The following is a 15,976-nucleotide window of genomic DNA, read 5'->3' as shown; positions in this document are numbered from 1 at the left end:
TCCCCAGGATTCACTTGCTTTTTTCACTTGCACCACACACGCACAGTGTCCCTGCTCTGCAGTGACCTTAGGCTGCACAGCACACTGTGGCACAGAACCTTCCGGGCCTGCCAGGGCCTGGAGGCCCAGGTCAGGTTAGCACACAGGGGTGGCGTGGCCCCTGGGCCTGGCTCCCCAGCACGGCTGCCAGGACACGCTGGCATGGAGCTAACCTGGGGAAGGACGTGATTGTGCACAAGGCCTGGTTCTCCCCCAGCACTGAAGTGGCTTCCTGCCGCCGCTTCCGCATGTTGTCCTGGACTGTGTTGAACTCAGACATGGTCCCCCCGTAGGGCTGTCCCGGAGTCCCCTCGATCATGTAGCTACCGTACTCCGGCCGCCAGAGGGTAGGGTGGCTGCGGGAGAGAAGACGCAGTTTCATCTTATTTTTTAAAGTTTACTTTATTGTTCTTATAAAGGTGACGTACAGAGGGATCACAATTACATGAGTCAGGTAAAGAGTCCATCTCCTTTCGTACAGTCTTCTGTTCCCTCTCTCTCCCCCAGTCCCTCCCTCCCGTCTCCACCAACAAGTTGCAGAGGTCACTCTCATCTGCGTCCAGTGAGCTCCACAGCTGCACTGTGTCACCTTAGTCTTTTTCTGCAGCATTTTGGGGTCTGCGTTAGGACTGGGGGCATGGCTCAAGTGGTGGCATCCCTGACTAGTAAATTTCAACCTCAACACCACCGCCATCGTTACTACCACCAAATCTAGAACTTGCTTACAAAAACATAAGGCCAGAGGTATAAATGAAGCCAAGGACTCCGAGGCTGCTGATTCTTCAAGTGTATAAGGACTGGCAGGTATTAGGTCTAACATACTTACAAAGTATTTAATAATGGTTTATGTTAAATGTAAATAGAGCTGATGTTTAGCTTATGGTACTGTATCACTGTAGTAATACATTCAATCTCACCAACTTGGAGGCTTGCGCTGTTATTATCTATACTTCACGGATGAGGAAACGGAGGCACGGAGGGGTTAAGCCAGCCTGAGGCTGCTCAACTGCTGAGTAACCAGTATTTGCAAGCCAGGCAACCTGGAACCTTAGCTGCGAGGGCACCTGCCTTCTACAAGTCTCAGGAGCAGTTCTGCTCTGCGTAGCTCCAAGATCTAGAAACTCAGAATGAAGGCTTACTTGGGGTTTGTCCTTTCCCCTTTCTCTTGCAGAGTTTCAAGCACATCTTCTCCAGACAGGACCAACTGCACTTTTTTGTTTTCATGATCAAAAGATACCAACATGTATTCCACCTATTGAAAATAATAAGGGTGAGAACGATGAGCATCCCCAGACACCAGCACCGCAACTTCTGAAACACAGGGAGGGAAACGTGAAGGCTAGGAAAAACCCGGTCACATATGCTTACCCAACAACACCCCAGGGCTCATTTGCATAATATGAAAACCCGCAGAAGCCAGCTTTGAGGGCAAGAGTGCCTTCCTCAACCCTCTCCCCCATCTTAGGACTACCCCAAAGAAGCATCAGGGTGCCTGGTGACAAAGTCTACTTCAAAGGAGATGGCTTTCAAGCAGGATGGTGTAAACTGCCATGGTAAAGAAGTTGTGTTTTAGCTTACTTCTTCATTTATCTTATTATTAGAAACAGTTATCTGGGAACACAGGCCAAGCAGGTTACAATTACTGGCACCTCAGAGTCTTTTATAATCCCACTACAAGTCCCAATTTTGGGGAGCTCTACTTGGAAATACAAATGTGGAGAAACTATTTTAGAGCTCTCAATAATTTAGTTTTGATATATCACAAATAATTTATCTTCCCAGCTCTGAAACTGTGATTTTTACAACTCACGGTAACAGTGCATTAATAACACCACCTGGTGGGATTCGGGGAAAACAGTGACGCGCCAAAGCAGAACTCCTCTGGAAGAGAATTAGGACCTGCTTTTGTTTCCCTGAAATCACATTCTTTAAGTCACGAGTGTCAGCATGAATAGTGAGGGTTATGAACCCCTCCGTGACTGCAGATCCACATCCACTTTGTACATGAGCGCAGAGGTATGGGACGGGATTAGTAAGGCAAACCCTCTAACATCACCTTAGCATGAGGCGGCGAGACAGTGATTTAAAGAAGGCAGACTGACGCCCCCAACCAGGCAAGGCCCTGATATATTTGGTTTGGCTTATAGACTATAACATGGAACACACAGTACCATGACTATACTGCATACACAGATACTCCTGTAACGCGTGCAAAGGCAAGCAGTCTGGATGCAGCCCCTGACTCTGGCCCTGAGGCTGAGCAGGGCTCTCTCCTGGCCGTGCACCTGTGCACGCCCCTTGCGTATGTGGACTGGCCAGTCTTGGATGGCACACGAACCTGCCTGTCCTACCACATAAACAGGAATTTGAAGAGATGAGCACCCCCCCCCCCAAACAAGAACCTCCAATGACCTTTTATTAGTCAACTTACAAAGGAGTCTAGATTCCCACTGGATTCAGTTCAAGAGATCTTAAGAATGCTGTCACCACTGAAGGGTGTGAGCTCCTGTAATCTCTGTGCCAATGGACCGAGAACCATCTGGGAGCCCCTGTCCCCAGTCACTGGGGGCTGCCGCTGCCTGCCGACTGCATCCCTCTGCAGATCCGGCCCTGGAGGAGAGCACACACGGTGGGCAGGGAAGCTACCTGTGCACGCACAAGCGGGGGCAACCTCTGTCTTCAGGTGAACAGAATGAGAAAGGGAGCGCCATGAATTTTTCAACACTGGATCCTAATCTTTCAGCCCATCACGTAAAAGTAGCTTTGCCTGCCCGTTTTCTAGGGACAAAGGGGCTATGAGGTTAATGCAGTAACCCAAGGTTCAAGCGCTGGCCGGGCTCTGTGCCTGTCCCCGCCTCACTCCAGGCCTGCCGGGACGCCAGTGCTAGGACCTGAGAGGATGGCATGCTGGTGAGCGAAGGTGGTGCAGGATTACAGCACCGGCGATAACAGCTAAGTGGGTAAAGTGGGCTGACAGATCACAGAAGGTGAAGAACGAGTCTCTGATACTGATCTGTGTCCAAGATGAGCAAGAACTGGTTGTGATTATATAGCTTTATTTCTATTTGTCAGTGGAAATCCTTACTTCTCCAAGTCACTCTTAGCCATGAGCCAGGCACTGGCAGCTCAGACCTGTCATCCCTGCTACGTGGGGGACTGAGAATGGGAGGTTTGTGGTTTGAGGCCAGTCCAGGCAGAGACTGCACCTCAATGGAAAGAAACTGGGTGTAGTCCTGATTGGCAGGGATCCCAGGTAGGACAGGAATCACAAAATAGCTAAGATGTTACCTTAAAAATAACAAGCACGGGCTGGGAAGGTGGCTCAGTGGTAGAGTGTTTGCCTCGCATGCATGAGGCCCTGGGTTCCATTCCTCAGCACCGCATAAATAGAAAAAGCCAGAAGCGGTGCTGTGGCTCAAGTGGTAGAGCACTAGCCTTGAGCTGAAGAGCTGAGGGACAGTGCCCAGGCCCAGAGTTCAGGCCCCACAACGGACAAAAAACAAAACAAAACAAAACAAAAAACTCAAGCACAAAATCAGGGCTGGAGGTATAGCTTAGTGGTACAGTACCCGGGCCCAGAGTTCAAGCCCCACAACAGACAAAAAAAACAAACCAAAACAAAACCACAAGCACAAACTCAGGGCTGGAGGTATGGCTTAGTGGTATAGTGAGTACTTCCTAGCAAGCATGCAGACCTGAGTTAAAACCCCAGTGCTGGGAAAAAAAAAAAATCTCTTGGCTTAAGTTTAAAGCACAGCAAAAAGATAAAAAGCACAGACTCCCTCTGAGTTTTAGTATCAGCCCAATGGATGACATTTAGAATGTTAACAAGCCACACTCCCCTTAATTAGAGAATAATCATCCATGATCTTGTTAAGCAAACAAAACAGAGAAACATCAGAACATTACCACAGGGGAAAGAAAAACAGATCTGCTCTTCAGTTAGGCTGAGTTCTGAAGAAGCTGAGACTCTTCTGACCATTCTTCACTCAGATTTAAAGCTACTGTCAAGTGCCAGTCCTCTATCCTCCAAGTCATTCCCTGAGCTCCTACTTTTTCTAATGTTAGCGCCGCACCACTCCAGTATCCATGTTTATTTCCAATTCTAGTTCATATAAGCACCCTTTAGAACCAAACAGGATGAAACAGATTTGGGTCAGTAACCTAGACAATGGGCAGTAAACTTCCTTCATACAACAAACAGTAAGGAGCAAAGAGGAAAAAAGAACATGAAGGCCTGTAAAACCCAACACCGATTCTAAGGATTAAAATATCCAGCAGTTCCCTCACCTGAGGTTTTGCATTCTGTAGTCCGAGTTGCCTGTGGTCCCAAGGTATTAATATTTGTGAGTGTTTTGAGAGCTCACACTCCGCACAGCATTATTGCAATTCTTATTAGTTATTGCTGTTAATCTCTCGGTGTCTAATTTTAGATTAAACATCATTATAGAAAAGCAGAGCACAGAGGATTTGGTACCATACATGATTTGTCAACAACTGTGGGGTGGGGGTGTCTTGGGGTGTGCCCTCCAGAGTAAGGGGGGACTACCGTGTCAGCTTTTGAGCTCTGGCTAGTGCACACACCCAAATTCTGAAAGCGCATGCTCAGCAGGCATTGTGAACAGGCTGCAGAGTTGGTTTTGTGTAATTTGCGTTTTGTCTTGAGATCTACCTTTTCTCCACAGCACACAGGTGACGGCTCCGGACACAACCCATTTGACTCAGCCACTTTTATATAGGCCCAAGAAAAGACACCACCACTTTACAAGCCTTTCATACTTAAGTGTGCACTTTTTCCACAGGGAGGGGTACACCCTTCATCTGCTGGTCGGTTTACCCTACTAGAGTCAGCCGCCCAGGACCGAGGCCCAGCCTGTTCACATGCTCTCTACAGTGTTGCTAGGAACCTTGCCTCAACCACTACATCACTCAGTGCAGGTCTGAACAGGGGAGATGCATCTTGTTCATCTGAAATCAGACCAATAAAGAATCTTAATTAAGAGCGATGTAAGAACTCAGCATAACACTGAATAAAGAGTAGACATGTAGCAAAAGGTGTGGTTTAAAATGATAGCTAGTGTGAGTATTCTAACTTTAGTTTTGAGGTACTGAGGACTCAACGCAGGGCCTCGGTCCTGCTTTTCACTGAGAAGGGGGTTGTGAACTCCCACTCCCCGACTCTGGGCTTCCCACCACTGCTGGAAGGACAGGCAGGCGCGTGTCGAGTGTCCCTGGGTGAAGATGGCTCCTCAAGGACTTTTCTGCCTGGGCTTCTCAAACCTTGATCCTCCCAATCAAGTGGACATGACCACAGGCGGGAGACACCTGCACCTATCAGCATTCAAACTTTTTTAAGTCATGTTAAGCATTTAAGTGGTATTCACCAGAAGTTGGGAGCAACTTACTATTCCTCCTTGAGGGTAAGAGCTTCTGGGAGCTTGGAGTTTGGAGTGTGGTTAGGCATTTCTATGAAACATTGCTTAATTCTCTCCCCTAGAGGTGAAAATAGGTTACAAAAAAATTCTGAAACAATCGTTTAAATAGGGATATAGGTGGACCCATTGCAACAATGAGATATACAAGTCGTTATGTTGGAAAAGAACTTTACAACTTTGGTGGGGGGGGAGGGTCGGGTGGGGGGATGGGGGCGGAGGATGGGAAGGGATGGGAAGGGGAAACAAAGGAGGAGGCTACAATGCTTGATAAGAAATGTACTCATTATCTTGCCCATGTAATTGTAACCCCTCTGTACGGTATTTTCACACACACACAAATTCTGAAACGTAAGACTCAGCACTTATGAGAAAGTCCTTTGTCCATCTGTCCTGTGCCTGGCTGGGTCACCAGAATCTGGATGGAGAAAGGTCGATGAACGATGGGACGGGAAGGGTCAGATAGAAGAAGCCAAGGCAGTGCGTGGGAGAAGGGTTAGGCAGGGCAGGTCTCACGCTCAGTTCAGGGCCTGATCCTCCATTCCACTGCTGGCTCTTTCCGCTGGCCTACCCAGCAGTTTTTTTTTTTTTTTTTTGTTGGTTGTGGGGCTTGAACTCTGGGCCTGGGTGCTGTCCCTCAGCAATTCAGCTCAAGGCAAGCGCTCTACCACTTGAGCCACAGCGCCACTTATGGTTTCCTAGTGGTTTATTGGAGATTACGAGTCTCATGGACTTTCCTGCCTGGATTGGCTTTGAACCGTGATTCTCAGATCTCAGCCTCGTGAGTAGCTAGGATTACAGGCATGAGCCACAAGCTCCCGGCTACCCAGCAGTTTTGATCACTTCTCAGAACTACACATTGCTCTTCAGAGACCAGTTTTCTCTTTACACCAAGTGCTGAACCAGCCCACAGCCCTGGGGCCCAGGCTCCACCACCCAACAAGCAGGTGACTGCCTGCTGCCCCTCCACCCACCTTGCTCCCCTCTGCTTCTGTCCCTCGGCAGCAGTGCGGCCGACTCGGGGAGCTAGGCAAGCGTGGCATGTCCTCAGGGCTATGTATTAACTAGAAAGGCAAAACAGGGGATATGTAAATTATCTGGGTGAATATTCAAAATGGCCAAACCACTATTCATGCACACAGTAGTCTAATTTGGTCTAGAAACTCAGGTGGCTTCCCAGAGGAAGTGCATTTAAATGTAAGCTCTCGGAAGGGGACTAGGAGCTGTCTAGAGATTGCCTACAGACCCTTGGACACAAATACAGGATACCCTACCCAGCTATCCCGCCAGGGGCCGCTGAGCCATGATGCGCGCTGCTCCAGCCTAGTTTCCTCACGTGGGAAAACATGAACGGCTAATGGTTCTGAGGACTCTCACATTCCTACCCTGTCAAGATGCCCAACCTCAGAGAACCCGCAGTGCCAGCCACAGTGCCCCATAGCCAGGCAGCGAGCGTCGAGACATCCAGATCCTAAGAGCAGCTGTGTGCGCCTAACACAGATGCAATAAAATGTGACGTGGCTCTGAATTTGGTTACTTACCTGGTCACGGCATCATAAACAAGAGCAGCATTGTTTTGGGCTCATGTCTGGGCAGTTCTGGGGCATCAGTAAAAGTACCAAGTAAAAAATTGACTGTGATTTTCCTTTGTGTTATTTTATCTGTACAGTGATAATTTAAATTGGTAACGGTTAAAATGTGACATTAAACTGCCCTATATCACGAAAAGGAAATATTCTAGCCGATTAAAGTGGTAGCAAATTCCTAAAACATTCAATGTATTTTGTGAAAAGAACCTTACAATCTCCACTCCCAACATGGATTCACACCACAGGAACTACAGGGTACACTCCGGAGTAAGTCTAGAGTTTTAGAAGCAAAGTCAACAGGGCCTTGCCCTGACCTGGCCTCCTGCTGGTCCTCATGGATTTCCCACAGGACTTGGTGCTTCCTCCAATCATGCTGCCCCAGGGGGACATTCTCCCAGGCCTTGGTGACTGCCAGGAGGCAGGTGAGAAACCGAGACTTCACAAGAGAGGCTACAAACATGGAAGCCACAGGAAAGCCCCGCTGACTCTCGTGAAGGGGAGATGGGGCACTTTGACTAAACAAAGAAGTCATGATGTCGAGCACCTGGACACGTGGCCATTTAGGTACGAAGTGCCACGTCTGCAGATGTGTTTGCCGTGCTTTGCACACAGCACATTCCTCTGAATTGTGCTGGCTAACTTTTCTAACCTATGTTCTTCTGATTTTCTGGCACTCATGAAGGCTCTCCTACCTTGCCCCACTTAGCTGAGAAGCACGTGGGTCACCAGTGTGACGTTTGTTTTGGCCATCAGCATAATTCAGACGCTACACAACAGAGAAACCTGAGCCACAAAGCATTTCCTTCAAAAAAACAAAACAATATTATAAACAGAAGTAGTTCTTACCACAGAACACTTGCACTTGAATACCACCCTGGGCTCCCAGGACAGCGAATTCCCTGGCTTTTTCCAGGGCGTCCTCCCTGCCTCTGTCCAAATGGAGGACAGGGAAGAAGGCGCGCTGGTTCCAGGACACCAGCTGCAAAAGGAGGAGCTGGAGCTGGGTGCTGGTGGCTCACACCTGTAACCCTAGCTACTCAGGTAGCTGAGATGTGAGGATCATGGTTCAAAGCCAGCCGGAGCAGGAAAGTCTGTGAGACTCTTATCTCTAATAAACCACCAGAAAACTGGAAGTGGCACAGTGGATCAAGTGATAAGAGTGCTAGCCTTGAGCTGAAGAGCTGAGGGACAGCACCCAGGCCCAGGGTTCAAGCCCCATGACCAACCAAAAAAAAAAAAAAAAAGTTGGAGCTGGGCCTGAAGGGTCAGAACTATCAGAGCCTCTGCAGTCACCAAGTGTAAGAGCACCTTAGCCCGGGCTCTCCACCAGGATGCTACAGCTAGACAATCATGGTTCTCCGGTACCATGCCTACACATCAGGTTCTCCTAGTGCTAGAGACTTCTAGGGGAAACAGAAGAAACTCAAGGCCTTAGTTCCTAGGAAGAATTCACTCAACAAAGATGGTGATGGAAAGTCCTTGCTACACAGCCTCTGAGCCAACACTAAAACAGGGACCATAACCCCACAAGGCCATCTGTGCCCACGGGGCCCGCCTGTGTTCACAGACCGGATGGCACTGGTCCAGGGCCCCGTTTACCATCACCCTAACACTGTGAGGATCTGAGTGCAGAGCCTTTCTTAATCTCAGCTCATCGAGGCAGTACAGGGCCCCAATCAGGCAGGAACTGGTTCTGAATGTTACACGGGACCCAATCAACAGAGTCGTTCTAAGCTGCTCAGTAAGGTGTGGAAGATTCTGACTGGCTAATTAAACTCGGTTCCTGCATGTCTGAAGTCATACTGAAGGACAAAGGTCTCAAACAGCTTGGTCAAATGCCTGGCTTGGGGCTCACCGGTCCTAGTCGCTAAGTATGGCGTGAGTTCAGCCTGGCTTTCTTATAAAGGTTGGTCCTGCCTTCCTCCACAGGCTGGCCTGCCAGCAGCAGCGTAGAAGGGAAGGCACTCCACCTGTGGACTGAGACTTTTACCAGGCCCATGGTGGTGCCTCCTGCTGAGGGCTCTGGCGCCTGGAGGGGCTGCAGGCCGTCAAGAGAGAAGAATGCTTGGTCTGCACCTGTGGTCTGAAGATGCGGCTTCTGTGCCGACCCCATCTCCTCGTGTGCTCTCCCTTCTTTTCCTCCCACTGCCACTCCTCTCTGGTGGGAGCTCTTCCTCTGGCTGGTATGGACCCCAGCACCAGATACCACACCCTGACCTCTGCCCTCCTCACTCTTTGCGAGAGTACTGACTTGTGCCCCTTTAGAACATATGCTGTCTTACAAATTTTTATGAATGGAAGTGGGAATCTAAAAGTAGTTAAAGACAGCAAACATACTTGCACTTCTTATCAGGGCTTTGAACTTTATCAGTCATTCTGTTTAGCAGGAGTTATGACAAAATTCTAATACTCTTAAAGATGCCGGCGCCGGCTTTTCACAGGTCCTTCTGTTTCTGAATCACCTGACTTCCTGCAGCGTACCCTCGGCTGGGATGAGGGAACTGTGTGTAAGGTAAGCCATCTCTGGGGAAGGGCGTGAGCTATGCTCCAGGGAGTGAAGTGCATGAACTTTGTGCTCAGAGAACTTTTGTTGACTTCCTAGTTCTTGCTGTATTGAGCAGTGGAGTCAATAGATAACAAGCCCTAGATATAATAGGCCAGCCCCCCCCCCCCCCCCCGCACATGCACACTTGGTTTGGTAGAGTCCAAGAACGTTCAGAAGGGGAAATGAAGAAGTGCATCCACAGACCCTCTCGAGCTGTGTCTGAGACTTAGAGCGCTCAGAGAATAAAGTCTTCAAGGAATTCCTTCCATGTTCACTTTCTCAACTTTAAGGTCACTGCCGTAATCCAGACTCTTCTACAACACTTCAGAGAGCACAGCCAGCGTTCACAGGTTCTTCAAGCTGTTCCCCACCTTTGGGAAACTCTGGAAACTCCAGTTCATGACTCTGTGGTCGATTTAAACATGGCTAAGCCATGTTCCAGATTCTTAAGTTTCCAGGGAAATGGTCATGGAGTTTAATTCTGCTGAAAACAACCATGGTTCTGTATCTGCATGAACAGTTATGCAACTGGGAACATCTGTTTTGGGAGTTCTTTTGCAATCTTACTGTGGAAAATTAGTTCAACCACCAAATCCTGACAGAACAATCAAGAAAACACAATACTGGAAGCTCTCTAACTAGAGTAGGACTATGGCCATACCAACTTGCTGAGGACAGATCAATCGATATATCAAGTTTTCAGTTACCCATAAACATGTACCAAAAACAAGCTCTTAGGGCTGACCGCTGGGTTAGATTTCAAAGGCTCTATCAGTCAGTCACAAGCATGTACCGAAACTGGTTTTGCTCTTTCCCAAATTCCTACACATCCAAGATGTATCCTGTACAGGGTTCCCAGGCCTGCCCACGTGGCCCCCACTGAGCCCACATATCACTCTGCTCCTGGCCGCCCCTCCACCTGGGGGAGACCCAGGGATGGCTTCATTCCAGGCCTCACTTCCCCCCTGCTCCTGCACGAGTTGTGCTGCACTCCTGTCCCTCAAGTGTGTGTCTCCAGGCCCTGAGGCACACCTGCTCTTCCCTGCTCTGATGATCTCACCGTCCAGACACCACAGCGGCTCCCATGCACCTCAGTGCTGGCTGCTGCTGCTCCTTCACGAGTGCCCAACTCCTTAAACGAGAGAGGCTTTAAACTCCCAAGCCAGTCCCCAAGGGCCATCCCGACAGGGTGCTTACTCACACAGTCCTCTGTGCTAGAACTTGGGGACGATAGAGCATATCTACTACCAAGTACCCGCAATCCCACAGTCCTACATCCTGGGGCTTGGCTGACCCTGTTTTACACTCCAAGCCTAAACTATATCCTGCAGTGCGGAATCTGTCTGTAGTGGCCCCACCTGCTCCATTTTTCATATCACTACCAAAATGATCTGCCATAAAGACCCTTGTCCCAACACCACCTCTCACAGGCCTACAGAAAGTTCCTTAAGCACTGGACTCTGTTGGCCTTCCAAGCCTTATTCTCTAGCCAGTCCGATTCTTGCTTTCCCAAACGCCAAAGCCACAGTCACCAGCAACCCCTCAGCTTCAGGCACCTGCAGTGTCTCCTGTGTATAAGCCCTTGCCTTCTCTACCTTCCTTTAAGATCTTACCAGAGTCCCACCTGCTTCAGGAAGTGGACTCTTCTTACCACTCTGGGGTCTCCACTTTCTCCACCCACTGAATTTTTCAAGAACAGCGAGCTGCTCTCCTTTCTCCTCCCTCTCTCTCATCAGTTTCGTACTGCCATGCACAGGTTGCAGGCTGCAGAGGCCTCCTAATGGCAAAGTGCTATATATACTCCACTACGGAAATAAAGCTTTTCATGTTTTGCCACATGCAAGTGAAACTTAAGTTTCAGTTTTTCTGAAGTAAACAATTAGGAATCTTATCTTGTTATAGAGAAGCTGTAAAGCTCAAAAAGGTTTATGTAGGAAGCCAAAGACAACATTTCTGAAATCTACCACGTACGGCTGTACAGTGGGATTACCGTTCCAGAAGCCACTGGGGCATGCTGCTGTTTCAGGAGAATGCTGACACTCCACAGGTAACGGGGTAGAGAAACAAATCCTAACATTTCTCATATGCATATCCTGACGTTCCTAAAATGAATGGAATTTAGAGCACTCTGAAACAGCTAAAATTGTGAAAAGCGCTTGCCTAGCAATAAGGCCTTGAGTGTAATATCTAGTACTGAAAAAACAGTTAAAGAACAAAACTATAAAATTCTCTAGATAATATATCTGCAAGCACATAATTGGAAGCCAAACTAGGGGCTTTTGTTTGTCTTTGCAGCATTGGGGTTTGAACTCAGGATCCTGCGCATGGAAGGCTGCATTCCACCACCTGAGCCACTCTTCTGGCCATGGGAACTTTTCTGCCTGGGGCTGGCCTCAAACAGATCCCAGATCTCAGCCTACAGAGCAGCTAGAGTTACAGGTGGGAGTCACCAACGCTTGGCAAATTATATTCCCCTTTCCTCCCCCCTCACCCACTTCTTTTTAAAAATCAGTTTTATACATGAGAATGTAGTCCAAAGCTTTGTGTCTCAGATCACAGAACTTCTGAGAGAAGGGCTTTCATAAAATATAAGCAAGAACAGCAAGTGACACTAGTGATAAACATTAATAACATAGGGGCAAAGAACATAATCTAGAAAACTTGGCTAAGCCAGTTAATGCAGGAGGCTGAGGCAAGAGGATCTTGAGTTTGAGGCCAGCCCGGGCTATCTATCTAGTGAGACTCAGCCTCAAAAGCAAAACGAAGACCCCAAGATCTGTGAGGTACCTCTCCTCGGCAGTCCATCGTGTGTCCTCACTAATGAGAGAGAGCAAAGCATAATGTGGGGTAATGCACTGAATGCACGTCTACGCACCTTGTATCTACACTGTAGACTGTAAAAGCAGCTCCTGAGAGGACATCCCAAAACACAACTCAGGGTTGTTCTAGTGAACAAGACCTTTATCTGAAAGGTGTGTGTGCTAGGCAGAAGTATGCTTTTCCTTCTTATTTGGGGGGCTGTCCACACCACATGGTATCCAAGAACATTCCCTCATTTCTGCCACCATGGCGTCCAAACCTGCCATGCTAGCAGCCAACCAGGCATCTAGGTGGATCTGGGAACCAACTCATTTATAAGGTGCTTACAGGAAGATACTGTTGAGTTCCCAAGAACTAGCTTACATCTCCACATCAACTTAGAAAGGTCAGTATACTCTGCTTTGAGACATATACCTTTATTAAACATTTTACCCAAATGCAACTCAAGCTGAGTCCAGCCCTTTAGTTTTCCAAATGAGGAAATGCAAGTTCAAGGTCACTAGGCAGTTTGACTTTGGACTAGAACCCAAACACAGGGTTCTTTGTGGTCCCTAGTAGGCAGGTCTGACTATTTCCCCAGTGACAGACTTCCTTCCAAGCACACCAATGACCACTGGGTGCGTGTTTTTAAACCACAGCTCTGGGGATGCATTGTCGAATCAGGAGAAGCAGAATTTGGTCTGAAACCGGCTCTGCTTTGTATCGCGTGTCAGACACCACTGCGTGTGGCAGGGCCATCATCTCCCGGGAGCATACCACTTACCACGCCTTCCCTGCTTTTATCTACCCAGCACTTCCTCCTATTTCCCGGGCTCCCCACAGACACCTGCACTGCTGGCTGATGCCTCTGCCACCAGCATTCAGTGTGTGCAACAGCGAGTCCCAACAATGCGCAAGACCTAGTCTGACCCCGGGCTCCTCTGCACGAGGCTCTCCACAAGGAAGCCTTCTATGACAAAGCTAAGCCTGGCTTTCATGCACAACTTTAACTGTGAACCACAGGAAGAAACAAATGACTTGCCACACATCCCTTTTCACACACACTCAATGCAAATTCTATTGCCACCGTCTTACTATGTGCAGCGAAGACCAATTTATCATGCATGTTTCATTCTGTATTTAATATAGACATAGCATGCCACTGTTCACTGTGGCACTACTGACAACAGCCACGATGTGGAAACACCCTACGTGTCCACTCACACAACAGATAACTGCCAAAGAAAAAGTAAGTTTTTTTCCTTCCTTGTTTTTGTTTTCATCTTGTCCCTTTATCTGTTTATGGGGTTTTTATATGTCTGGGGGGGGCACAGAAATACAAGGACAAAGGGTAAACAAATTGAGCAGTGGTACTCACTAGATACCATGCTGAAAATGAACTATACAACTTGAGGGTGAGGATAGGAGGGAAAAACTTGGAGAGAGCAAGGAAAGGGGTGGCATTGTCCAAAAAGCAATGCACTCTACCTCACTTATGTAACTGTAACCCCTCTGTAGGCAATCTTTTTAAGAACAACATCAACAACAAAAGCCAGAGATGTGGGTTGGAGTTTTCTGAATCTGTTTATCAACTTACTAATGTGTCATGGCTTGCAGATTGGAAAATGGTGCCTCTTTGTGGGATGACAACTTGAGTCACACTGAGGAATCGAGGCTTGGCACATACCAAGTACCACTGTGGTGTAAGTCCAGGGGGGAGAAGGAAGGGGGAGGAGACCAAGGCGCAGCCCAAGTGCCATCTCCCCATCCATCTGAAAATTCCACAATCTTAATTCATCCTCCGCCAGGCGGCCGACTTCCAGCTGGACTCCCATCACTGGAAGGCAGCAAAACATCAACTGATAGTTTCATATTTCACTTATGACAGAATACTTGGAGCGAGAAACCTGGAGATGCAATTTAAACAGTCACCATGCTTTTAGAAAACAGCTTTGGCATGTTTTAGTGTAAAGGCAGGAAACCTTACTAGAGTATTACAAGTCCAACTTCCCAATGTATCTTTGATACCTGACATCTCATTTCAGGACATTATCTTTTTAAGATGGCTACAAGGCTAGGCTCCGTCTTCTCCCCCTTACAGAAGCAGAATACAAACACTGTATTTGCCACTCTTTTCTACTCCCCTTAAATCTGGGGAGGAGAAGCAAGCCTTCTCTAGACTAAAGCTGTCAAAGTGAAATCCTCCATACTATGTTTCAAGGCCCTATTTCAGCTCATCTTACTTTAACTCAACACTTTCAAGTCACTGAAAACAGGTAGGTCTAAATGCTTTTCTTGCCCATGGAAGGAATGGTTTTTAAAGCAGGGAGACTAAGTAGAAGGGGTGTTCAAAAGTTTCACGTTCATGATATTGTGTCTGGCATGATGATTGGCCACTTAGCTCTCTTTAAATGTGGAAAGTGGCATAAAGGAAACTTTAACTTGTAGTTGCTAAAGAACGGCTAGTCTTCTTACTGTAATTCCACAATTACCTGATGCCAGCCGTACCCAGCACAAGGCGTAGGCCCAGGGCAAGAAATAATCAACCCTGCTCCTCTTGGGTTGACACTCTCCTGTGAGTGGCCCGTAATATACCAAAGAAGGTGTAAAGGACAATGAACTTAAAACTGAAGAACTCTCACCATACACAGCTGCTGTCCGTTCCTTTTCGTTCCAAAATATGATAAGACTATTTCTGCAGACACATCAAGTTACTGTTACTACACTTCTCGGATGTGGAAAAGTTCCTTCCACCAGCTGCAGGAGGCCGGACTATCCAGCCAGTCTGTTCTGTGGGAAGGTATTTCTGAGCTGGTAGCACATCCACCGTTGAAACTTAGGCCAAGAGGGAGAAGTTGGGCCCAGAGACAATCAGAGGAGGTGAACCACCTCGGACAAATGCCCTCACCCTCAACCCAGACCGGCCATCTCTAGAAGCCATTAATTTTTACGTACTGCATACGAATTAAAAAACAAAACAAAACAGGAAGGTGGACAAGGCGGCAGAAAGGTGATTCCAGTAAACCAGAGCTTCAGGACGCAGAGCCAGGCTCCTGCCCGCTCCAGGGAAACCTGCTCGCGGTGAGAACCCTGGTCAGCCACCCGCTCCATGCGGGAAGCGTGGGGGAGAAGTTGGAGAGGTTCGGGAAGGCGCCACGGGGCCGGCAGGTCTCGGGGTCCGGGCCCCCGATCAGCAGAGGCTCTAACTGCACTGGTGCCGGGTGCGCCGGGCTCACGCCCTCCCCGGGCCCCCCTGGGAAGGGGAGCCCCCCGCCCCCCAAGATGAGAGGCCCGGACCGGAGCCAGCCCCCGGGCCGGGGCGGCGGTGGCAGGCCGGGTCCGGGGCCGGGGTCCGGGGCCGGGATCTGGGGTCCGGCCGGCCCGCGCTCACCTCGTCGCCCCACTTGAGCACGTCCTTGTGCCGGTCCTTCACGGCGTGGTAGATGTGCAGGAACTGCAGGATCCCGTGCCGCCGCACGTGGTCGGCGTGGCGCTTGGTGTCCTCCCAGCTGAGCGGCGACCCCTGGGCCAGCAGCCCCATGGCCGCCCGGCCCTCCGCTCGGGGCCGCGGG

General features: G+C 48.9%; 1 protein-coding gene across 1 annotated transcript in view; it reads right to left on the bottom strand.

Moving 5' to 3' along the window:
• The window catches only part of Gclc (glutamate-cysteine ligase, catalytic subunit), a 27,098-nt gene extending 11,134 nt beyond the window's left edge, over positions 1-15,964 (bottom strand). Inside the window, exons 1-3 of the mRNA XM_013019065.1 lie at positions 15,796-15,964; positions 1,179-1,291; positions 167-395 (exon numbers count right to left, since the gene is read on the bottom strand). Of these exons, the coding sequence (XP_012874519.1) occupies positions 167-395; positions 1,179-1,291; positions 15,796-15,945 (492 nt within the window). The 5' untranslated portion in view covers positions 15,946-15,964. The remainder of the gene's footprint in view (positions 1-166; positions 396-1,178; positions 1,292-15,795) is intronic.
• Between the last annotated feature and the right edge of the window lie 12 nt (positions 15,965-15,976).

Source organism: Dipodomys ordii, unplaced genomic scaffold (assembly GCF_000151885.1).
Source record: "Dipodomys ordii isolate 6190 unplaced genomic scaffold, Dord_2.0 Scaffold44, whole genome shotgun sequence".
In the NCBI taxonomy this organism is placed as follows: Eukaryota; Metazoa; Chordata; class Mammalia; order Rodentia; family Heteromyidae; genus Dipodomys; species Dipodomys ordii.
This window is presented reverse-complemented; position numbering and strand designations above follow the sequence as displayed.